The following is a 25,406-nucleotide window of genomic DNA, read 5'->3' on the forward strand; positions in this document are numbered from 1 at the left end:
TCCCAGAATGCCGGGATCACGCCCTGAGCCGAAGGCAGACGCTTAACAACTGCGCCACCCAGGCGCCCCCATACTCTCAAACAAATTCTAATTGAGTTATAAAATATAAATGTAAAAATAACCCATAGAAGTACTATATGAAAAAAATAGGTAAGGGGAAGGACATGACAACTAAAATACAGGGAAAAACTGGAAGACTCGTTTATTATAAATTATCCACTTAGGAATATAGTAAGCAGATGATAGACTTGAAGGAAAAATCATCTGTGACGCACAAAGGTAGTATCCTAACTCTATACAGTATTAACATAAAGATGACTTATAAATCAATAGGATAATAAGCAAAGGTATGAACGCTATGTAAAAGAAATCATGGAGCCAGCAAATACGGGAAAAAAAATTAAAAATGCAGGCTAAAACACAGTATCATTATTTACCAATGAAACCGGTAAAAGTTAAAATTTTAAGAGGAGACCGCTACTTCATGAAGGCAGGGTCCGCTGCTCACTGTTGTACAGTGCCTGGCACGTGGAGGATGCTCAAAAACTGTGCAGAACACGTAACTGTCTTATGGTGGCCATAAGGATTTAGGGGAACAGGTACAAAAATTATCCAGAGGAAGGTAAATTAGTATGATCTTTCCAGAAAGTAGTTTATGTATCAAACACCTTTTTTTCCCCTCCACTTTTCTTTTCTTTTTTTTTTTTGAGAGAAACGGTGGGGAGGGGCAGAGGGAGAGGGAGAGAAAGAATCTTAAGCGGCTCCACACCGAATGCAGGGTTCGACACAGGGCTGGATCTCACGACCCCGAGATCATGACCTGAGCCAAAATCAAGAGATGGACACTTAACCGACTAATCCACCAGGCACCCCTTGTGCCTTTAAAAAATCTACACAAGAATTCTATCTAGGAATTAACTTTAAGAAAACAACTAGAGAAGTACACAAAGATGTTATTAATAGCATAAAACTGAAAATAACCTAAAAGTTCAATCAAAAGGAACACTGATGACATAAGCATAGAAGGGAATGCCAGTTAAGCTCTTAAAGATGTGGAAGTAAGTATCTTCAGACAGCAAATGTTTGACACAATCAAATAAAAAAATATTATAAAACAAAACATTTAACAAGATTAATTTTCTCTTCCATAAAACAGAGTAATACTAGAACCTATCTCGCAGGGTAGTTTTGAAAATTAAAGAACTCTTTTTTAAGAGGTTAGCACAGTGCCTGGTGCTCAATAAGCAGTAGTTATAGTGAAAGAAAAGGTACATACCCACAGAACATTTCCAGAAGGATATACACTAATATCAACAGAAATTAATTTTGGGTAATAATTCTTTGTATTTATTTGAATTTTCTAGTTTTCCTATAATAAATACATAAAACATATAAAATATTAACAAAGATTAACTATTAATAGCTTAATATTTTCTATTTTTATTGGCATTCTCTAATTTTTGCCACATTTTAGTACAGTAAAAAAATCTGTAACGATATCACTAACCATTTAATGATGTGAGAAGCCATTCACGATGTATTAATGCGTAAGAGCAGATTAGAACTCAGTACACATAGCAGTGTGGGGGAGGTGGAAGAAGAAAAAGAAAACAAAAAAAATCAGTAGGTATATACAGCACAGCCTCCTTTTTAAAAAAGTAGGAGATAAAAGGGAGGAAGGAAGGAAGGGAAGGATATACATAAAACTATTATGAACTGCTGGATTATGGATAATTGCTCCTTTATGCTTACCCGTAGTTCATAAATCTCTTTTTTTAAGTAAATTCTACGCCCACTGTGGGACTCAAACTCACAACTCTGAGATCAAGAGTCCCATGCTTTACCGAATGAGCCAGCCACACGCCCCAGCTATAGTTCATAAATTTCTTGAATATATTACTTTTGTAAAGAGAAAATTATTAAAACATTACTCAACATATCTAAAATTGAGTTCACATCCTCCTCCACAAAACTCGATTTGTAAATGGCACCGTCATTCAATCCCCCAAACTAGAGTTGTTCCAAACTCCTTCCTCTTTCTTGCATCAGTCACCAAATAAGATTTTACTTTCCAAGTGTCCCTCATCGATATCTCGTCCATCCTCATGGTTTTAATGCAAACTCTCAGATTTTCAACTGTTAACAGGCTTTTATCTCCAAGTCTTCAATTCTCTGTCTCCAGTCTCAACCCCATATCACCGTCTATACTGTGAAGGACGACCTTTCTAACACACGCCCAGTCAGGTGACTCCTGCAGCTGAAAATACACAACCACCCCATCACTGCCTGGAGAAAAAGTGAAAACCCTCAGCCTTTGCCTCTCCCACCAAGCCCCTCAAGCAATGATCCAATCCTGAGTATGCTTTCCCACAAATCAGCACCCTTTCATTCTACTTCCTCAATACCAAGTACCTGCTCTCCCTCTTCTCTTTCTGGCTAAACACTACTCATCGTTTAAGACTCTGCTCAAGTATCACCTCCTGGCTAGAAGACTTCTCCGACTGCCTCCACTGCCTCCAGCCAATATGTGAGGCATGCTTCTTTGTGGCCTCATTTATGCCTGCATAGCATGGAATTTCCCTGTTGACTTGTCTATCTCGCCCATTGTGCTGGGAGCCTTTGAAGGCAGAAATTGTCTCATTTCTGGGCAATGATATTACAGATTATTTTTATTTGCTTCCTTTTTTTTTTTTTTTAAAAGATTTTATTTATTTATTTGACAGAGACAGAGACAGCCAGCGAGAGAGGGAACACAAGCAGGGGGAGTGGGAGAGGAAGAAGCAGGCTCATAGCAGAGGAGCCTGATGTGGGGCTCGATCCCGGAACGCCGGGATCACGCCCTGAGCCGAAGGCAGACGCTTAACCGCTGTGCCACCCAGGCGCCCCTATTTGCTTCTTTTTCTTATCTGCATGTTTTCCCTCTCTTTCTTTTAATTATATAAATAAAGCTTGTGGGGAAAGACTCAAGCAATATAGAAGCATAGAGTAAAATTATCTGGATTTTCTAAGTCATATGCCTCACCAGGTCTCTGTCATCTGTTACATACCTAACACAAACATATATCGACACTTTAAGGCACTATTTCTCATCTGTTAAATAACACCCCCCTCCCAGGTACTCATTCCCTATAGCTCCTTTCGCTTCTAAGTTTTACAAAATTGAATAAAGCAGGAGCACGTGGTTGGTTCAGTCAGTACAGCATGCAACTCTTGATCTCAGGGGTGTGAGTTCGAGCCCCACTTGGGTGGAGAGGTTCCTTAAAAAAAAAAAGTCTTAAGGAGTGCCTGGGTGGCTCAGTCAGTTAACTGTCCAACTCTTGATTTTGGCTCAGGACATGATCTCAGGGTTGTGAGATCGAGCCCCCTGTCAGGCTCCATGCTCACCGTGGAGTATGCCTGAGATTCTCTCTCTCCTTTCCCCCCTCTCCCTGCTCTCTCTCTCAAAATAAATAAATATATAAAATCTTTAAAAAATTTAAAAATAAAATAAAACAAAAATAAAATAAAATAAAATCTTAAAAAAAAAATGAGATAATGCACCCAGGTTGCTTCTTTCTCACGTGACACCAGATATCACAATCCACATATAGTAAAAGTGGTTGCCTCTTTGGTTCAGAAGCCACACTGGTTTTTCTCCCTCCCATTTTCAAACCTTTAAGTCTTCTTAATAGTATTTTCCAGAAACTCCTTTCTTTTCTGATGGGCTGGTAGACTTGACGGACTTGGCTTTAGGATGAACTGGTTTGGAGTAGAAGAGGAAGAGATGAAATAATAGCGAGAAACAACCACTAAGAGTTGCCGTCCCTTTCCTCAATGATGCCAGAGAAATGCTGTACTGACCTTTACAAGACAAATAGTTTTAGGGGCAAAAGACTAGTTCCTGCTCTGATGTGATCTGTCCAAATCTCCATTTAGACTGAACCAGGACAAGAAAACAAGATAAGCCATTATAGTCCTAAGAGGACCTTTCAGAAACCAGAATGAGTTAACGAAGACAGACTTGCCTTAACTTACTCTCTTTCCACACCACATATCTTTGAGTACAGTATGCCTTACACCAGGAAGCCCTGAGTATCCATTAAAGTTTTGAGATAGCCAGGTGGAAAGATTACCTACCTGATTAAAAGTGGGAGGTGGAGGAGGACCAGGGGGCGGTGGAGGAGGTGGAGGAATTGGCATCCTTGCCCTGCTCGCAGTTGGCACTGCTTTCTCTCCGTTTTAATTTGCAGCTTTAGGTCACTCATATACCTGCAGATGAAACAAGTTCAATGAGAACAACTCTGCCATCAGAGACACTCATGAGTACCCAGAAGAATTAGGGGACTGGGCATGACACGAGAGAGAAACTAAGCACCTCACCGCCTAGTTCCTCTGTGATAGAGTCCAGGACTTGGTAAACATTTTTTGTAAAAGGCCAGATAATAAATATTAATACTGGGCACCTGGGGGGGTGTCAGGCTGACTGTGGATTTTGGCCCAGGTCATGATTTCAGGGTCGTGAGATCGAGCCCCGTGTCAGGCTTTGCACTCGGTGTGGAGCCTACTTAAGGTTCTCTCTCCCCCTCTGCACCTTTCCGTCCCCCTTTAAAAAAAAAAGAAAATTAATATTTTAGGCTTTACAGGCCACATACGGGTCTCTGTCGCATTTTATTCTTTGATTTGTTTTATTTTGACATTTTTTTAAATAATAAGCCTTAGTTTTTAGAGTAGTTTCAGGTTCACAGCAAAATTGAGCAGCAAGTACAGAGTATCCATATACTCCTGTTTCCCCTCCACCCACACACATATACAGACAGCCTCCCCCACTATCTACATCCTGCAGTTGGACATTTGATACAATGGATACCTCATCACCATCCAAAGTCCATAGTTTACATTAGGGCTTACTCTTGGCAAGCTATATTTTATGTGTTTGGACAAATGTATAACAACAACTACACACATTGTAGCATCATAGAGAATAGTTTCACTGCACTAAAAATCTATGATCTGCCTATTTATCCCTCCTTTCCCCCATCCACTGGTCCTTTTTACTGTCCCCATAGTTTTGTCTTTTCCAGCCTGCCATATAGTTGCAATCATATAATATGTAGCCTTTTTCAGATTGGCTTCTTTCAATTAGTAATATGCATTTACATTTCCTCCATGCCTTTTCATGGCTTGATAGCTCTTTTTAGTGCTGAATAATATTCCACTGTCTGGATGTACAACAGTTTGTTTACCCATTCACCTACTGAAGGACACCTTGGTTGCTTCCAAGTTTTAACAATTATGAATAAAGCTGTTATAAATATTCTTGTGCAGTTTTTGTGGGGACATACATTTTGGCTCATTTGAGTAAATACCACTGGCTGTGACTGCCAGATCCTATGGTAAGAGTTGCATTGTATAATAAACTGCCAAACTGTCTAAGTGGTTGTACCATTCTGCATTCCCACCAGCAATGAAGGAGTGTTCCTGCTGCTGCACATCCTTGTCAGCATTTGGTGCTGTCAGTGTTTTAGATTTGAGCCATTCTAATAGATCTGTAGTAGTGCAATCTCACTGTTTTAATTTTTCAATTCCCTGATGACATATGAAGTTAAATCTCTTTTCATACGCTTACTTCCCATCTGTATATTTTCTTCAATGAGGTGTCTGTTTAGGTCTTTTGCACAGTTTTTAATATGGTCGTTTTCTTATTGCTGAGTTTTAAGAATTCTTTGTCTCTTTGGGATAACTGTCCTTTATCAGATGTGTCTTTTGCAAATATTTTCTCCCAGTGTGTAGCCTGTCTTCTCCTTCTCTTGATTTTTACATTTTAAAACTACATTTTTACATTTTAAAAATGTAAAAACCATTCATAGCTCATGGGCATTATAAAAACAGACCATGGACCAGATCTGACTCGTAGGCCATAGTTTATTGACTCCCCGTATAGTCACATCCTTGGAATCTGATCAGAGCATAAATACCATGTGAGAATTTAGCTACTTATCAGGTCACAAAAACTATATAGCTGTCCTCCTGTTACAGTCTGTAAGGGATCCTCACTTTACAAATGAGACTAAAACCAAGGAGTGTCTTGCGCTAAGACATTAAAGTAGGGGGCAAAAATAAAACTACAACTCAAGAACAATAATTCACCCAAAAAGTTGTTCCAAGGAAATCCCACTTCTTGACCCCCTGTCCAAAATCGAAGCCAAAATAACATTATCACTGGGAGTACAACTTACACATGACAAGAAAGGTTCAAGACAGGGTAATCAACTTCACAAATTAATCCACGGAAGAACTGCTTCCAAGCAAGGTGATTAATGAGATTAGGACATAGGAAATCTCACAGGTAGCCCCTAGCAGAGATGAGAGACCATGTGTACCAAGCCAAGCCTAAAAGATCAAAATCAGCATGGCAATCCACTGAGGAAGTTTGGTCCTGAACTCTTTACACAGGTGAACAAAATTTCCCTGTGAATAAAGGAGTAACCACTTAAACAGTTCCCTCAATGCTCTCAAAACCATTTAAACACTTTCTCAATGATGAAAGGAAAGGGCAAATATTCCAAAGGTTCTAAAAACCAAGAACCTTTAGAGGCAGGTAGAATTTGATCAGAAACACGACTGTGAAGGTCTTCACAATCCCAACCCTTCCAATAATGCCACTATAGGCTGGATGCTGAACAGAGCTTTTTGCTCCAATCATAAAGAACTGGACAGTAGACTTTGGACAACTAGACTTTGGCTAGATGGTTCCCATGGGAATGGTGTCTGAACTCACTTCAAGAATCGAGCAGCTGGGGCGCCTGGGTGGCTCAGTCGTTAAGTGTCTGCCTTCGGCTCAGGGCGTGATCCCAGAGTCCTGGGATCAAGTCCCACATCAGGCTCCTCGCTGGGAGCCTGCTTCTTCCTCTCCACTCCCCCTGCCTGTGTTCCCTCTCTCGCTGGCTGTCTCTCTCTCTGTCAAATAAATAAATAAGATCTTTAAAAAAAAAAAAAAAAGAATCGAGCAGCTGACCATCCTTCAAGGGAAACACCTTCTGATGTCTGGTTTCAAAGCTAACACTAGTTTTTCTTTGCCAGGGATCTAACATACTAGACTTTAAAAACTGATCAAAATAGGGGCGCCTGGGTGCCTCAGTTGGTTAAGCATCTGCCTTCAACTCAGGTCATGATCTCCAGGGTCATGGGATCGATCTCTGCTTCAGGCTCCCTGCTCAGCGGGGGAGCCTGCTTCTCCCTCTCCCACTGCGCCTTTCCCCACCTCATGCTCTTCCTCTCTCTTAAATAAATAAATAAATAAAATCTTAAAAAATAAAAATTGATCAAAATAGTAAATCCTCATGATCTATCTATAATGGGGGGACATGCAAATTTAAAATGAAAGATATAGAGAAGAAAAAAAAACTTTCTTCATTTGAATTCTCTGGGTTCACTCTGGTAGTTCCCCCAAAGCATTTTTTTTTTTTAAGATTTGATTTATTTATTTGACAGAGACAGAGACAGCCAGCGAGAGAGGGAACACAGGCAGGGGGAGTGGGAGAGGAAGAAACAGGCTCCCAGCGGAGGAGCCTGATGTGGGACTTGATCCCAGGACTCCAGGATCACGCCCTAAGCCTAAGGCAGACCCTTAGCAACTGAGCCACCCAGGCGCCTCCCCCAAAAGCATTTTTTTAAAAAGCTAGCAGAAGGCACCAGGGTAGCTCAGGCATCTGCCTTTGGCTCAGGTCATGATCTCAGGGTCCTCGGACCGAAACCTATTTCAGGCACTGTGCTCAGTGGGGAGTCTACTTGTCCCTCTCCCTCTTCTCCACCACTTGTGCAATCCCTCTCTCTCTCTCTCAAATAAATAAAATCTTTAAAAATAAACAAATGAAAAATAAAGCTAGCAGAAAACAATAGGAAATAATAATAATAATAATAATCTATTCAGAAACGAACATTTTCAACCTCAGTTCCTGCCTTTTCTGAGTTTCTAGTTCTACCTACCCCTTTGCCATTGCCAGGACTGAAACGGCCTCCTAGAATGACCAGGAAAAGAGATTCAGACCAGTCCCTAATTCTTTTCATATCCACGGCTGATCCAACCTACATGCTACAAAGTAAGAAATCACTTAGAGGGACAACCTTATGCCTGACAATGAGCACCGTTTATAAGGCAAAACAGTAATTCTCTAGCAAGGCAAATCTTTTTTTTAAAGCAATCCACTGGAAAAGACCACTAATATATTACAGTTACAGATGCCTTCTTAAAATAGGCTCAATTCAAACTCCAATTTCAAAATAGATCCACTAAAAAAAAAATCACCTTCATCAAGAGACAGGCTTTCGTGCTGACAACCAGCAGTGCTTCTCAACCTCTCCTCTGCCTCCACAAAGACTGCGTGACCCTATTAGTGACACTGAGTACGCAATGCCACACTGTGGTAGAGTATCACTGCCTCCCATTTTACAGGTGAGGACACTAAAGCTCTAGGAGTGGGTGCAATCACATGCATGCACACTACAGAGAAAGACTGATCTAAGGGCAGCTGCCCAAGATCATTCTGGAGTAAACAGCAGAATTAGCACTCAAATCTAGATCTTCTGATCCCCTGCTATTTCACTAATGACCACAAAAAACATCTGTGATGGAAATTGGTTTGGCATAGCAATTTCCTACTATTTTCCCCAAATGAAAATTCAACCCACCCCAAATTTCCATTTTATTAATAGAATACAAACAGCTCTTTCTATGTTTCCCAAGAGCAGCCCAACTTAAGTAAATTTACATTAATACAACATTCCTTCCCTTGAAAATCCCCAAAAGCTTTATTAAAACTAATTTAATATTGATACAATCACTTATCCAAAGCAGAGGGTCTGCTTTGAAAACTACTTTTAGTTAAAAACAAGTGAACCAAAAACACTTAATAAAGTTTTATAACAGAATGACAATTTTTTTTAAGTAGGCTCCATGCTGGGCATGGAGCCCAATGCAGGGCTTGAACTCACAACCCTGAGATCAAGACCTGAGCTGATACCAAGAGTTGGACACGTAACTGACTGAGCCACCCAGGCGCCCCACAGAATGACAAATTTGAGTGACCAACTACTTTTAATCAAAGGACAAATTTCAGCCTTCCTGTGTACTGCAATTTTTTAAAAGTAACATTCCTGAGATTAAACCTAAGAAGAAGAGAAAAAAGGGTTCTTCACAGAATTTTAAGACTTTCCTTTCTGATCTTTTAAATTAGAACTACAAACCTCACCATCTGTGTTCTTCAGAATCCTTGATTTTCAGAAATATTGTGAGGCTGCCCCAGCTCAGCAACACACCAATTCTCGTTCCCTTCTTAAGCCCTTCTATCTTAGAAACCATGACAGAATAAGCTTTTCACATCCTCAGGAGTCAGTTTCTTTGAAATCAAGATCAGAGAGCATTATTTCAAATCTTCCTGATGTCAAATTTCTCACAGAATTCAGAGATAAGTCTTCATAAAACTCAAGCAATGCACTTTTAAAAAACACCCTCTTCTATTCCTCAAAAGATTTCAAAACCTATTTTTCTATTCAATTTCTTAACATTTCATTCCAAATATGTATTCCTACTTTTAGGAGCAGGAGACTTCCCAAGTACAAAGACAGTGACCTTTCACATTTGATAAATGAAGAATCCAATTTAGTTATTGCTTTTTTCAAATATTTAAAATTATCTCAAAAGTATTCTAGTTACCACTACCATTTGGGGCCTTTATTCAAATGGCATTCTGCTATTATAAAACTCAAGTTTCAATTGCAAGTTATTTTTAAAGAAAAAAAAATTTTAAATCTAAATCTAAATGCTATCTACTTTCATACTAAGAGACCTTAGGTAACGGCACTTTCATCTCAGTTTTGATTACCAAGTAAATCACAGTTTTTGTATTGAAGTACCCAACAAAATCCCATAGCAGAGGGAAAAAACTAACCTTAAAAAGTAGGCTCCCTCCCTCAGCAAAGTCTCAAAGGCCTTAGTTTTACAAGAATCAGTTATATGAATATGAATTTGGGATATCAATAAGAAAACTCTCTCTTTTCTTTCTTTCTTTTTTTTTTTTAAAGTACTCTCTATGCCCAACATGGGGCTCAAACTCATGACCCGGAGATCAGGAGTCACATGGTCCACCAACTGAGCCAGCTAGGTGCCCCCCCCCCTTTTTAAGCTTTTATTTCAGAGAGGGAAAGAGAGCAAGCACAGGGGCGGGGGGCGGAGAGGGAGAAGCAGACTCCCCGCTGAGCAGAGAGCCTGATGCAGGGCTCCATCCCAGGATGCTGGGATCATGACCTGAGCGGAAGGATCATGATCTGAGCAGAAGGCAGAGACGCTTAACTGACTAAGCCACCCAGGCACCCCTCTCTCCTTTCTTAAATACATGGCTGGCTTAGTTGGTTCAGCGTCCGCCTTTGGCACAGATTGTGATTTCAGGGCCCTGGGATCAAGGCCCATGTCGGGCTCCCTGCTCAGTGGGGAGTCTGCTTCTCCCTCTCCCTCTGCCCCTTGCTCGCCCCACTGGTGCTTTCTCTCTCTCTGGCACACTCTCTCTCTCAAATAAATAAATTTAAAGAAACAGACAGATGAAAGAGACATTTCAAGACCCTCTCTGAAAGACCAATAACTCTGCCTACTCTTGTCTCCAGATCATCTAAAGAAAAGAGAGTTGTGATTTCAAGAGGAAAGATTCTAGACATTCCCCTCAATGGAATTCTTCTAATTCAACAGTTCAAATCAAAATAAATCTAATAGTATCAGAGATGGAACATAAATGTTTGGCGGAAATAGAAAACCAGTTGCTCTGAAACAAAGAAAGTCACAATGCAAAATGGGGTTTTTATTTGGTGTATTTTAATCCCAGCCAGAAGGAACTACAACCTTGCCTAATGTGGCTTCAATAACCCAGGTAGGTAGGGTAGCAAAACTTCCAAGCACAGACACTGAAACCCACTAATCAATCAAATGTTCATAACCACACTACAAACACTAGAAACATTCACATCAAACAAGTTCAAAATGAGGGACGCCTGGGTGGCTCAGTTGGTTAAGCATCTCCCTTAGGCTCAGGTCATGGTCCCAGGGTCCTGGGATCGATAACCACATCGGGCTCCTTGCTCAGTGGGTAAGCCTGCTTCTCCCTATCCCTCTGCCTGCCGCTCCCCTGCTTGAGCGCGTGAGTGTTGTCTCTCTCTCTTTCTGACAAATAAGTAAAATTAAAAAAAAAAAAAAGAAAGAAAAGGAAAGGAAGAAACAAGGAGGCTATGTGGTTTAGTGTTCCAAAAGTTTTTAACTTGCTAAATTCATTCATTCATAAATTTATCTATCATCCAGTGAATACTTGAGCACCCATCACTTAATCCATTCAATAAATATGGTGCCAAAGCATTGTTCTGTAACAATGGTTCTAAGGGGAATGATTCTGTCTCCCAGGAAATACTTGGCAATGTCCAGAAAAAAACATTTTTTATTATCATGACTAGGGGGTGCTACTGGCATCTAGTGAATAGAAAACATTTTATAATGCATAGGACAGTCCCAACAACAAAGAATCATCTAGTCCAAAATGTCAATAATGCTGAGGTTGATAAACCCAGTTCTAGAAGCTGAACAAGTTTCTACAATCTTGGGGCTTACATTCTAGTGGAAGAGATAAACAAGGAAACAAATAAAATCTCGTTATCTCAGTCACTGATAAAAAGAATTGAAGAAAAAAAAAAGAATCATGAAGGATGACAGGAGGAGTATGGAGGAGTGTTCTCTTAGATAGGGTTGCAAGGAGGGGGGCCAGCTCTCTACAAAGAAGTCTCTCCATGAACAGAGCAACCCCTGTGAACATCTGGGGGAAGAGCACGCCAAGAAGAATTAAAAAAAAAGAGCAAGTAAAAAGACCAAGATGGGAATGAACTTGACATGTCGGAGAACTAGTAAGAAAGGAGGGTAGCTAGAACAGAGTACAGACAAGAGTGGTAGAAGATGAAATCTGAGACCTTACAGGCCATTCTCCAAATCCCTTAAAAGTAGTATCCTTTTCCATCCAATATGCCTATACTAAAGAAGTTTAAACCAACTAACAGTTCCATGCCCAAAGTAAACAAGTTCAATCAGTTATCTCAATCCCAAGGACTGTACACGATCACTTGGTTTAAGCACAGCTAGGGACTTAGATACTAACTGGAAGCCTTCCAGGGTTAAAAAATCACCTGATGATAATGTCTGCCTGTTCACCTGCCCTTCAATTTTGCTCCTGAAAAGCAGTACAGCATGGCCAGGTAGGAGTTCATTACCACAGTAAACACAATGGCATCCAGTTCCCAAACCAAAGAACCCCAACATGGGAGAAGTGCCAGAACCTACCTAAGAGTATTCACATGCCACTCCAGGAGACTAACAAACAGCAGGAGCCAAACAGGTTCCTATAATTATATGGGAACTGATGTCAACACAGAATTATGAACACACCTTTATGTGTTCTAGGGCAGAATATAGTGGAGGGTTTCCACTAAAGCATTTTGGTTTCTCTAAATAAAAAGAAAGACTAGAATACCATTCATGTTATAGAGATCTTACCACCCTTCCCCCGACCCTGCAAAAAAAAGCTTTATATAGTTTAAAAATAATCCACAGCCCTCAGCTCTCAATGGAGAAGGTGCTACCTTCCCCTTGAAATTCAATTCAGTAAAATTCTGGTGAAACAGATTTCTGTCATGCACAGAGATGGAATTAATTAAAACTCCAAGGTTACTCCACGAAAGGGAAAAAATCATTTTCCCAACTGCAGGCATGTTCCATCATGGAAATTCAACTATGCAGCAAATCTGATTGATCCAAAACAAGTAATAAAGAAAAAAATCACATATGCACTATGAATATTTAAACTGAAAATACTTCAACTCCTGCAACTAAGCCTGACTGTTTTACTCCCCACATCAATGATTTTTCACTATTACAAGCAGCACACAACCCTGAAAGAGAAAAGGAAAGAGGTAGAATAAAGATATGTAACTGTATGATGAAACCCTTTCAATATAATTTCTCTAGCAAGAAACGTAAGTACACATCACAATGATGCAGCTTTTCTTCCTAATGTTGACACTTTCCTCTTGTCCTAGATTTGTTTAAAACCCTAGAAAAAGAGGCACCTGGGTGGCTCAGTCAGTTAAGCAGTCTGACTTCGGCTCAGGTCGTGATCCCAAGGTCCTGGGATCGAGCCCCGCATCGGGCTCCCTGCTCATCGGGAAGCCTGTTTCTCCCACTTCCCCTGCTTGTGTTCCCTCTCTTGCTGTCACTCCATGTCAAATAAATAAATAAAGTCTTTAAAAATAAATAAATACATACATACATACATAAAATAAAGCCCTAAAAACAAACTCAGAAGTCTACTTATTCATATACACCTTGATGTAGTAAATATTAGATACCACAGGTTAGTCCCAGATACGGGGCAACCCAGGAGCCAAGTCCTCTTACCTAAAATGATGGCAAATCAATGAGAAGTCTACTCCGGTTCAATTAAATAACCACAGCTGCAAAGAATGGCTTCATAAAAAAGATGGCTAGAGATTAACTAATGCAAGAGCAACTGTAAATTAAATGTCTGAAAATCATCCTAAATAGAGACCAGGGAATGACCTCACCAAACATCACCAGCCCCTACTACACCCCTCGAAGTAAAGAAAAAATCCTGTTAACCTGAAAACACTAAAGTATTGGAAAGGTGGGGGAAGGTGTACAGAAACAGCCAACTGCAATAAATCAGTAACAGTTCAAAGTAGTGCTTCATAACACAGCCAGTGATCAATAATCTGTGAGACAGTAACACTTTAGATTTCACACTGTTTTTGTGACTTCATTCACCAAAATCATTTCAAAGGAACTTGCAAAAACATATTAGAGCCGTTTCTATGGAGCTGTTCATCTTAGAATGTAAATCGGCTCTATGTCAGAGCCAACATGACTTCCTCAGGCTATATTTTAGCTAGTAACAGTCACAAGATTTCCAAGAACTAAGAAATAGGATCCTACACTAAGAAATAGGATCCTACACTTGGCCTCTACAACATTATAAGACATGTACTATTTGGTTCCTGACTGCCAAGCAATTCACAGCAACCAAGAAGCAGCTGCAAACACCTCATTTCCAGGTGCCTTACAGACTGGTAGTAAAAGGTACAGCCATTTTTCTTTTCTAGGCCTTAGGGATCCACAGCACAAAAAGGAGAAGACAATGCACCCTTTCATATTATCAAAGTTAAAACCAAACTTCAAATCACAGCCTTTAATATCTTCAAAAATGATGCTGCATAAATCCAAGGCAGATAATTAATACATCTGTTTTCAAAGCCTGAGTCAATTTTCCACTTCAGCAAAAAAAATTTAACAGATTCTTGGATTTGGACAGTGAAATGATGCAGAAAGTAGCTCAATGTTCATAACTAATATTTCCTCCCCACCCACACAGGCCAGGAACCAAGCAACCAAGCAATGGGTCTAGAAGTGCTGGCTAAAAAAATGGGAGTCACATAAGACCAAAGTTATTACCATCAGCCAGCATTTAACCAGAGAAGAGAGGAGTTAATCAGATGAAGGACACACACTCTAATTTAAAAATCCAGACCAAAGCCAGACAGACTAAAACACAGTCTGAATACAAAAGCAATATTAAGTGGAGCCTGAGAAGTTTGCCTCAGAGACTTGGGAGCAAGAAAGGTTTAGAAGGCCCTTCTAAAACAGAGTTTCCAAACTTGCCTGAAGATAAGACACATCTTAGGGCATTTGTTTAAAACACACGCGCACACCTGGGCCTTAATTCAGACCTACTAAAATCAGAAATCTTCCAGCAGAGAGATCTGGTGATCTGTATATTCAACAAGCACCTTAAGTAATTCTTGGTGTTAAGGAAGTCTGAAAAACATTGTTCTGAGGGAGTATTAATACTCAATTACACCAACACTATTGTGACTGAATGGAGAGCAGCAAGGAAAAGCTGATGACTATGCTGGTTAAACATAAATGTGTGGCAGGCATTTATCAGTGTTCCCTCATGAAACACCATTAAAATGACAGCAAAGGGATGTTTTTAAAGGCATGAGCCTAAAAAAACAGAGAAAATGGAAAAGGATGCAACAGCAGAAAGATGTCAGCAAAATTTTGGAAGCTGGAAGGCACATGCACTAGTGACAAGTAACCTCACGGAAAGGAAAAAGTTAAACGCTTGCAGCAGAAAGTAAATTCCCACCACAGACACTCAGAAAAAGCTCAGAAACTGAAGGCACCTGGTAACTCTGAACAAAGGGGTGTCGAAGGGGCTAAAACAGGAGAACTGGTTGAAAGTCTACGTAAGAAAGATTCCCTCTTTCCCTTGCCCATGCTGCCAGGCAGAGAACCTCTGAACCAAGTGAGCAGTTACAGCCTAGGGCAGGAGTACCATACTGAAAATAGGGAGATCGACTGAACGTCTATCTACTCAATCATGAGACCTCTCCCCCTCCCTAGCTCTCTTCCCCCACATGGCTCCAAAACACCTGCTGCTGGGCTTGTCTTCTCTAGGCAGGAGACTGGAGGAGTCCTCTCCAAGAAAAACGACCAGATGCCAATACACCCTACAGTGATGCCTACCACTTGATGAGGCAGGGCTCCAAACTCAGAGCTTGTAAGTGCCTCATTCTCAAAAGTAAACAGACAGCCAAAAATTACCAGACTTTTGGAGAAAATCTCTAACAGAAAAGACAGAAATCAGAGTAAACAAAACAGAATTCCTAATAACGTGTGAAAATACTTTATATATAAAGTTCTGAGAACAAAAGAAAGCTCCTGGAAATTTAAACATCAATAGCAAATATTAAAAATACAATAGAAGAGCTGGGAAAAAAAGCTCAGAATACCTGAAAACTGAAAGAGGGGGGAAAAAAAGACAAAATCACAAGGGGAAAAAAAAAATTAAGAGAACCAGTGTAGGAATTTTGCCATCTGGATAACAGGGGTTCCCGGAAAGAGAAAGGAGAGAACTATCAAAGAATATATTATAAAAATATAATACAAGAAAATTTCCAAGGACGGATCGAAATAAGCTTCAGATTGAAAAGGCCCACTAAATGCCAACCATGATGAATTTTAGAATAGTCACACGAAGGTACACAGTCACATATCACTGTATTTCTGAATACCTGGGGTAAAGATAACCACCTAAAATCTTTCAAAGAAAAAACAAATTCTATACAAAGAATCCAGAATCAGAATAACATCAAACTTCACAATACTACTATAAAAAGTTAGAAGACCAGGGGCGCCTGGATGGCACAGCGGTTAAGCTTCTGCCTTCGGCTCAGGGTGTGATCCCGGCGTTCTGGGATCGAGCCCCACATCAGGCTCCTCCGCTATGAGCCTGCTTCTTCCTCTTCCACTCCCCCTGCTTGTGTTCCCTCTCTCGCTGGCTGTCTCTCCCTGTCTAATAAATAAATAAATCTTTAAAAAAAAAAAATTAGAAGACCACAAAACGAGGCTTAAAATTTCCAAAGAAATGCCATCTCCAATACAATATTTTATATCTAGTCAAACTTCCAACCAGTGTGCGGGCAGAAACATGTAAGGCTCCCCAAAATGCACCCTCTCCAATGGAAACCTTTTTCATAAAGCCTCTGGAAGAGGCTCCACTAAAGTATTTGTACTGAAAAGAGATTTATACTTTTGTCGAAGTTTAGGGATGAATTAGCAATTGATAATCAAGCAGAAGGAAGGAAGAAAAAAAAAGAATGGTGATTATTACATGTAAAGTGAAAATGTATAAGGAAATACAGTATAAATACAGTACAGACAGTCATTATATTGGACGTTAATTTTTCTTCTTTAGGCTACATTTACCTCTACCCCCTTTCTGGCTCATGGGGGATGGAAGGCGAGACTGAAAACCTGGGAACTACATTTCCCAGAATGCTCTGCCAATGGGGTTGTGGTTTAAATTCCATCAGTACAGAGTCATTCATTCAAGGCCTAGAAGATGTAAGAAAGGTATGTGCCATTATTGCTCTTCTAGCAGCAATGAGCAGGTGTGTGGCCTCCAACAGATGACAGATATGTGGTTTTGCAGGTTTCCAATATTCTACAAATTGCCTGCTTTGGTGTTTAAGATGGCCAAGATTATTAATAGCAGCAGTTTCTTTGGAATCCCTGCGAGGTGGCATTCCAATGACCTTCCAATGATTTTTGTAAGCGTCTAATATTCTCTTTGAAGCATCAAGAATGGTTTTTTTCTGATTGAACCCTGACATATAATACAAAAACATACAAAATATTGATTTAATCAAAACTGTGATGGATCTGTATTAGAAGGAGAGCAGGAAGGGTTGAGGGTAGGTAGCAGTACAAGAATGCAAAATCAGGGGCACCTGGCTGGCTCAGTTGGTAGAGCATGCGACTCTTGATCTCAGGGTTTGAGTCTGAGCTTCACATTGGGTGTAGAGATTACTTAAAAATAAAAAAATCTCTGGGGCGCCTCGGTGGCTCTTGATTTCAGCTTGGGTCATGATCTCGGGGGTCATGGGATCAAGCCCTGTGTTGAGCTCCACGCTCGGGGGGGAGTCTGCTTCTCCCACTCTCCTTCTGCCCTCCTCCCCACCCCAGCTTGCGCATGCGTGCACGCATTCTCTTGCTACATATACAATACATAAATCTTTTTAAAAAATCTTTTAAAAAAATGCAAAAATCATCTTCCATAGAAGTTCAACAGATATCTAAGACTGGAAAAAACAAAAAATAACAGTGTAAGCATACTGTATAACCATAGTATAAGCATACCATGTAAAAATATGAAAATAATATGCATCAGAAAAAAAACCACTGAAAGTACTAAAAATGAGGACAAATAAGGAAAGATGGAGCAGCTGTTCTTTTAATTATAAGTCTTCTAGTACTATTGACTGTTTAAATTATGTATTCTTACTACGTCAATTACAAAATCCAAACATTTAATTTAATTACTAAAAAACAAAAAATCCTAACACTGTATAAGCAAAATCAAACTTCAGACTAACCAAAATTTCAAAACGTAAGGTCCATACTGGATCTGTTACCACTGTAATTAAGAACAGCAGAAAATCTCAAACCAACCAAAATAATTAAAAGGCCACTATGCTTAATTCAGGAACCTGTGTCTCAGATTCAACTCCAATGAAAGCAGGCTGCCTAATGTGACCTCAATCTCTGCCACAGCCTGGGTGTCACCTAACAACATTCACCACCACCAAGTTTACTCTACCACATGTCAGATATGCGAGGAACTTCCAGGCCACCGTAAGAAATCATGACCAAAATTAATTTCAAAGGTAGGTACAAAAACAGAGGGATGGATCTTAAAATCAATTACCTCAGCTCCTCTTTTTGTTTTGTTTTCAATTAACACAACTGAAAAACAAAAACAACCAACATCTGTGGTCATATCTTTAGAAGTTATAAGAAACTGTTTGTTTTAAAGAAACTGTTAATTAGATTAAAAGGCTGTTTACAAGGGAAGCTGAAACCTAGTCACTGATGACAAAAAACGGCTCTTCTCACTGTAGGGTAGCCCTGTCTCATGTGACCAGGCCTCAGCTTCCATGTGCCAGCCTTCATTCCACACGCCCCAGACAGACAAGTGGAAAAGCCTATTCAGAGAGCAGCCAGAAGTAAGGCAAATCCAGTGATGACAGTCTCCATTAGAAAAGGCCTGAAAGAAAACTTAAACAGATGCTCCATAAGATGTTGATCCAGACTTCACATGGAGAGAAGTGTCATGCCTCATTTCAAAGATAATATATTAAGTCCCAACTCACCACAGATAATCTAATAACAAAGCTGTCACTTTCATTGTTGAGGAGTCTCTTCTCCCGCTCTAATGCCCTTAAGCCATCAGATACACAGACGCTTCTTGCTGAAATGCTAGAAAATCTGCACATTTTCATTCCCTGCTCACTAGTGTTGGGCTGCTAAACCAGGATTCTACTTTAAGTTATGAAAACAGGGCAAGCTGATCCAATTACACAAGAAAGGTACTAAATCAAACAGGACCATCTGGGCTTTGAGCAAGAGTACTGTGATTTCTGAACAAAAGTCAATACTTGCAGATAAAAATGCTTTCATATATTCAGAGTTATAATGGCCCTTGGGCTACTGATTCATTTGCATGTCCAACAAGAGTTATGCATCATGTTAAGACATATGGCCTAGATGACGGGTACGACAGAGTATTATATTCACCAGTTCGTAATGAGAACATCTGTGCTCTCTCTCTAGCCCTATGAGGCTTACAAAAAACAGTCAATATTCTCTAGAATTAAATAGGTTTTCTGTTCCTAAATAGCAGGTCTGGCAAACTAACCATCTCATCATCCCCCATAATCTGACAAGACTGGATGCGTTCAGGGTAGTATGGCCACAGACTCATCATCCCCCAGAATCTCAGAATGGTTCCCCAATAATCACTAACCTCCAAACCAATTTCCAAGATTCCTAAAATTTTAAGACCTAACCCAGCCATGCAAGTTTAATTTGCTTGACCTAAAAGAAATCAAGACTAAAAGAACAGCCTTTATCCAAAGAAGTTCTTACAGAAAACATGTTGCATTGTACAGGCATCAGATTTCTTTATGATACTGATGATTTCAGCATCAACCCCAGTAAATTAGTATCTGTGAAAAGAACTGACAAAAAGAAAAAATCTCTCCTGTAAAGACTGGGCTCAAAATTCACTTTTATGTGGTTTTTTTGGAGACCTCACATCCCTAAGCCTTACCTCCTACCTCTCTGCTTCTCACTCCCTAAGCTCCAGACACACTGGAACTTACCTTCTTCAATTCTTCAAAATAGCCGTGTTCTTTCCCTCCTCAGGACCTTCACGTATGCCATTCTCTCCATCTGCAACACTCTTTGGTCTGCCCCTCATCCTTTAGGTTTCAGCCTTAAAAGCCAATTCTTTAAGGACATTCCCTCATTGCCTGTTTCTCAACCAACCTGGCTAGGCTTCCCGTTAGCTGTTTCCACAGTATTTACAGCAGCAGTAATTAATTATTGTTTAATGGATGTCTTCCCCACCAGACCATACAGCTGCATAATTGCAAGGGCTAAGTCACTTCTGTTCACAGACGAAGCACAGTGCTTGTCACACAGTAGGAGCTTCAAAAATTCCTGGCAAATAAACGAGAAACAGGGCTAAAAACACATCAGCTTTAGCAATTCTACTTATAATTTACCCTACAGATACAGTCACACATGCTAAGGGCCAAATGTATATGGTTATTCACCAGAGCATAATTGGTAATAGCATAACACTGGAAATACTTAAAATGTCTACCAGTGTAGGGCAGGTGCCAAAATCTCTTTATTGCTTATATGGAATGATTGCCAAAATTTAAGTTTTTAAAAAATGTAGACAGTACTAACAGCGTGCTACATTTGTCTATAGAAAAAGCAAAAATTTATATATATATTTGGTATATATATATATATTTACATAAACACACACACACACGCACTTTATATGTACATGTTATCTCTGGAAAAGATCTTAAAAAACTGAACACATCAGGGGCGCCTGGGTGGCACAGCGGTTAAGCGTCTGCCTTCGGCTCAGGGCTTGATCCCGGTGTTATGGGATCGAGCCCCCATCAGGCTCTTCCGCTATGAGCCTGCTTCTTCCTCTCCCACTCCCCCTGCTTGTGTTCCCTCTCTCGCTGGCTGTCTCTATCTCTGTCGAATAAATAAAATCTTAAAAAAAAAAAAAACAAAAAAACTGAACACATCAGCCGCCCCTGGAAGACAACTGGACAGATGAATGAATACACAAGCAGAGAAGATAGACTATTCAGTGTACATTCTTTTTAACTTTCAAATTTTGAATCATGTGAATGAATTATCTTCTTAAAAAATAAAATTTGCCAGGGGCACCTGGCTGGCTCAGTTGGAAGGGTGTGCAACTCTTGATCTCAGGGTCAGGTAGAGCCCACGTTGGGTACAGAGATTACTAAAAATAAAATTAAACTTTTTAAACAATAAATAAATAAATAAATAGAATTTGCTAGAGACAGTCCTATCCTTATTTCTAAGACAGCGATGGAGTTTAAATGACTTTGTGATCCTGCCTGCTAGCTGAGCACTGGGAGGAGGAAGTGGACAGAAGGAAAACTCACTTATCCACAAATCTCAGATAGCCTGTCCCATACTAGATTATACCACTTTAGAAAAAAATTTCCATTTTTTTTTTTTTTTTACCCCTTTAGAAAAAAATTTCCATTTTTTTTTTTTTTTTTTGGCAACTAATTGTCCCAATCTGGACATATGGAGAATGTTTTTATAGTCAGAAGGAATTATTGGGAGAAAAAAGGGATTATTGAATTCAGCATTTTTATAAGCTTAGAAATTAGGTCAATGAATTAGTACTGAAGAAATATCATAAATACTGACTAAAAACAAATTATTTTCACCAGAGGGCCTCAAAATCTAAATGGAGCTTAATCCGAATCCACAAAGTTCAAAAAACTAAAAATTTTTTGAAAACCAATTATAAGAAAGGTGAGGAAATCAATATGCATTCCTTAGATATACAGATCTGCCATACTTGAAGACATTCTTCAGTAAAGAAATATCACAGACAAGATTAAACATAACTCCAAATAATCCTGTTTGTTACCACAATCAAAGCCCTGGATGAGAGTTAAAACCTTTGGATCTGAACCTGTTAGTTTCCCAAACCTGCATATGGGGAACAGAATATTCTGGGCTAACGATGGCAGGATTGTCCTGAATCCAGGGCCACCAGACAGAGGATTTGTTTTGGGGTTATCTCCAATGTTACAAGGGCCACTACCATTGACTGCAAGAAATGATCTTCATAATCCATCCCAAGACCTATTGGAGACAAAGTTATCTTCAACTGACTATCCCTTAAAAAACAAAAGAATATTTACTAAGTAGAACACACTGAAAAGGCATTTACTAAGTAGAACCAAGTACTTAGTATAGCCATTCTAAATTGTTAGAACTTTGCCATGTTATATGGCAAGTTAGAAGCCAATTCCTGGCTCTCAAATTGGATAACTTACTTGCCTCCAAATGCTCTTTCTCCATGTTAGGGCAAAATCTCAAGAGATATAAGACTGACACAGACACAGACACTAGCAAATGAATCACCTATTTTCCCTACTAACATTGCCTTTCTCCATAAAGTTGTTTTTTTTTTTTCAAGTAGGCTCCCCACCCAGCACAGAGCCCAACACAAGGCTTGAACTCACAACCCTGACACTCAACTGACTCAGCCACCCAGGTACCCCTCTCTATAAAGTTCTATTCGGCATTTTAAAAAATCTCTCTATAGGGCACCTGGACGCCTCAGCTAGGTTAAGCATTCGGCTCTTGATTTTGGCTCAGGTCATGATCTCAAGGTTGTGAGATCGAGCCCCACATCGGGCTCGGCGCTCTCTGTGGAGCCTGCTTAAGATTCTCTCTCCCTCTCCCTCTGCCCTTCCCGACTTGTGCACTCTCTAAAAATAAAAAATAAAATAAAATACCCCTCTATAATAATACCAAGAAGTGCTCATGAGTTTAGCCTGTGGCTTCCTAGGCTAAAAGGACTGGGAGTGAGAGTGGAACAAAAAAATGTGGGAAATTCTTTCTCTCTCTTTTCCTCAGCGCCCTGGACTTTGAAAGCTAGGCAGAGGCAATGATTTTGCATTTAATCAGCAGATGAATAAGAAACAGGTTTGAATTTAGAAAAAGCATAAAAGAGTGCAAGAACATTCAGAAAAAACTACTGCCTCTATTTCCTTGCAGAGCAGCTCTCAGGATCTGCCAATGACCCTCATTTTGACATGGAACACCCCACCTACTCTAATCCGGGACATATCCCTCAAGAGATAGTCCCTCAACCGGAACTCTGCCAACTTCTGCTCGGGAGTTGTGTGGAGAACAGTAGCAACAAGAGCCTACTTTGAGAAGGAGATCAACAATCACACTCGAGAAGAAAGGAAGTTACTTGGCAAAGGGAAGCGTGTTGCCAAAATGTTAGTCACAGCTTAAGGTCCCAGTTTGTGTCTCTGCAACTATTCTTTGCTTTGACAGAATCCATTCTCTGGTCCACAAAACCCGGCTCAGCTCTGTCACCCTCCCCATTTGAAGCAGTCAAGAATCCTTTCATTTTGGAGGTATCAAACTGTGACACAGACAACATGTCCACCAGAGACTAAAAAGGAGGGGAAAAATGTGTAATTTGCCATTTTCCACCTAAGACTGGCTCAAGTAGAGCAATGGAAAAATGTGACAGGACAGGAAAAATGGAAAATCATGTTAAAGAAGCAGGCTATACCAAAAGCCTGCGCAGACCTCTGAGCCTCCCATAACTTATTTCCAAACCCTCTGGAAGAAAAAACAAAACAAAACAAAACAAAACAAAACAGAAAGAGATCCTGTGGTTGAAATAATAGCAAAATATTAAGCAGGTTTTTAACCCCAAATAAGCGTACAGTATATACTTTATAGCCTGCAGCTCTTCCTGCTCTTGCTGGGGTTAGGAGGAAGACTAGGGTTTGCTGGAACAGCCCGAACCAGCGGCCCGTGATTTTCAGAATCACTTCGGAGCAACGGAAAAACAGACTCAAGTACACTAGGTTACTCTCCCAAAGAGGTCAAGAAAGAACATCTGACAATCTTCTCTTCAAAAGGAACAGGGCTTCTCCCTTCCCCTCTTAAAAGCCACTAATAAAACCTGAAAACTCCACTGTTCTCACCACCCACCACCTTCCACCTTCCCCTGCATTTCACCTTTGTGCGGACATCACGTAACTAATCAGCACCAACTGAAGTAAACACTACTCTGATATCAAGTATGAGGTAGAATTGGAAACTGCCCTCTTCTTAAGCAAACCCACGTCAGACCTCAGAAATGCCAAGACTTTCAGGAACACTTTTTCTAAACTAAATTAAGTAAGTTCACCTATGGGCAAAGTGTTTAGAATATTATGCCCAAAGAAAAAACTGGAATAGTCAAGATTTCAAAATATTAACAATAAAGAAGCTAAAACTGTCCACAAGCACACTGCTCCCCACCACCTGGCAATGAAGCCAACGTGCCTAGGCCAAAGCAAAAGACTCAACTGTCTAGAATACTGTTTCTCAGTAAATTCTCAGAGTTCATGAGGAAAGTCAGTGTTTGTCAAAAAGTAAAATAAGACACTGCATTCTCTCACATTCTTCATCAATCGACCTCATTCAGCCCCAGTGCTAACTTCCCTATCTCCATCTGGATGGTAGTCAATACAATGTAAAACAATAATATGAAATTTGGGGCTACTAAAAGTTGACTTTGAGAAAAGTTAAAAAACTGGACATGTATCAAATCAAAATCAGCTATTCCCTGGCACAACATACGCAGCAAGGCTGAAAAGAAGAAACTGAGAGACACACGTCTTCTAAATACCGATACCTCAATTATATTCTCAGAGATCACTTCTTTGCAACCACTTTAAAGATCCCATTTAGTTAACACAATCTTTTAAAGGCAGGGAGGAACCAAACCTGTCTTTCAAAGGGAAAAAAAATGAGACAGTTTAATGACTTGCCTCAAAGTTACTTAGTAAATCCATAGGTATGCTAGAACAGTCCTTATTCCCTGAGGTTCTCTTTTGGTTTGTAAGACGAGAAAAAAGTCGGTGAAAACATTAAGTCATGAAGAAAACACTAAGGCAAAAATAACACCATGAAAAAGGAGGTGGCTCCTGGGGCGGGGGGGTCCAAAGCAGTAACAGATTATTCAAATCCCTTTAAAAATATGAATTCCAGTACACACCAGCTTCTTCCAGCTCCTCATCCGAGTGTTCTAAGAATTTTCCTTCTTGATCAGTAACTCAACAGCACACACTGCCCACGTCTAAGACTTTAAGATTTCCATCTTCCCTCACTTCAACACCACTCCAATCTGAACCCTCAACTCTAGGTTGCTCCCATGAGCAACTCAGCACTTCTCAATCCAACCTTTAACTCAATTCTGATTCCTTCTCAACCAACGCTCCTAGATTCGCTCAAGTGTAAGCAGTTTCCCGAATCATCCTCTGGGCCATTGGTTTTCACCCAACTCAATCCCCAAAATGTCACAGTGGCCTCCTCACTCAGAGCATCCTGTCAATTACCTGTTCACAACAGGTCCTCCCTCCCCATCTCCCTTTTTGCGCACGGTTACTTGTCCCTCACTCCGAGTTGCCGTCTTACTCACCTTACCCAACCCTTCAGGATCCCTTATTTCCTGTCTCTCAATAACCTTCCTTCCCATTTTCAGTCTGCGCTCGCCCCACACCAATTCCCGACCACTCCTCCCTACTTAGATTCCCCACGCTCCAGTCCAGGCTCTTCAGACCCAGCCCCCCCACTCCGTTCCATCCACCCCTCAGACCCCGCCCCCAGG

General features: G+C 40.2%; 1 protein-coding gene across 1 annotated transcript in view; it reads right to left on the reverse strand.

Moving 5' to 3' along the window:
* Positions 1–25,406, reverse strand: part of WIPF2 (WAS/WASL interacting protein family member 2) — a 45,224-nt gene that overhangs the window by 18,433 nt on the left and 1,385 nt on the right. The window contains exon 2 of the mRNA XM_040640668.1: positions 4,117–4,248. Within this exon, the coding sequence (XP_040496602.1) occupies positions 4,117–4,179 (63 nt within the window). The 5' untranslated portion in view covers positions 4,180–4,248. The remainder of the gene's footprint in view (positions 1–4,116; positions 4,249–25,406) is intronic.

Source organism: Ursus maritimus, unplaced genomic scaffold, assembly GCF_017311325.1.
Source record: "Ursus maritimus isolate PB19 unplaced genomic scaffold, ASM1731132v1 scaffold_24, whole genome shotgun sequence".
Classification (NCBI taxonomy): domain Eukaryota; kingdom Metazoa; phylum Chordata; class Mammalia; order Carnivora; family Ursidae; genus Ursus; species Ursus maritimus.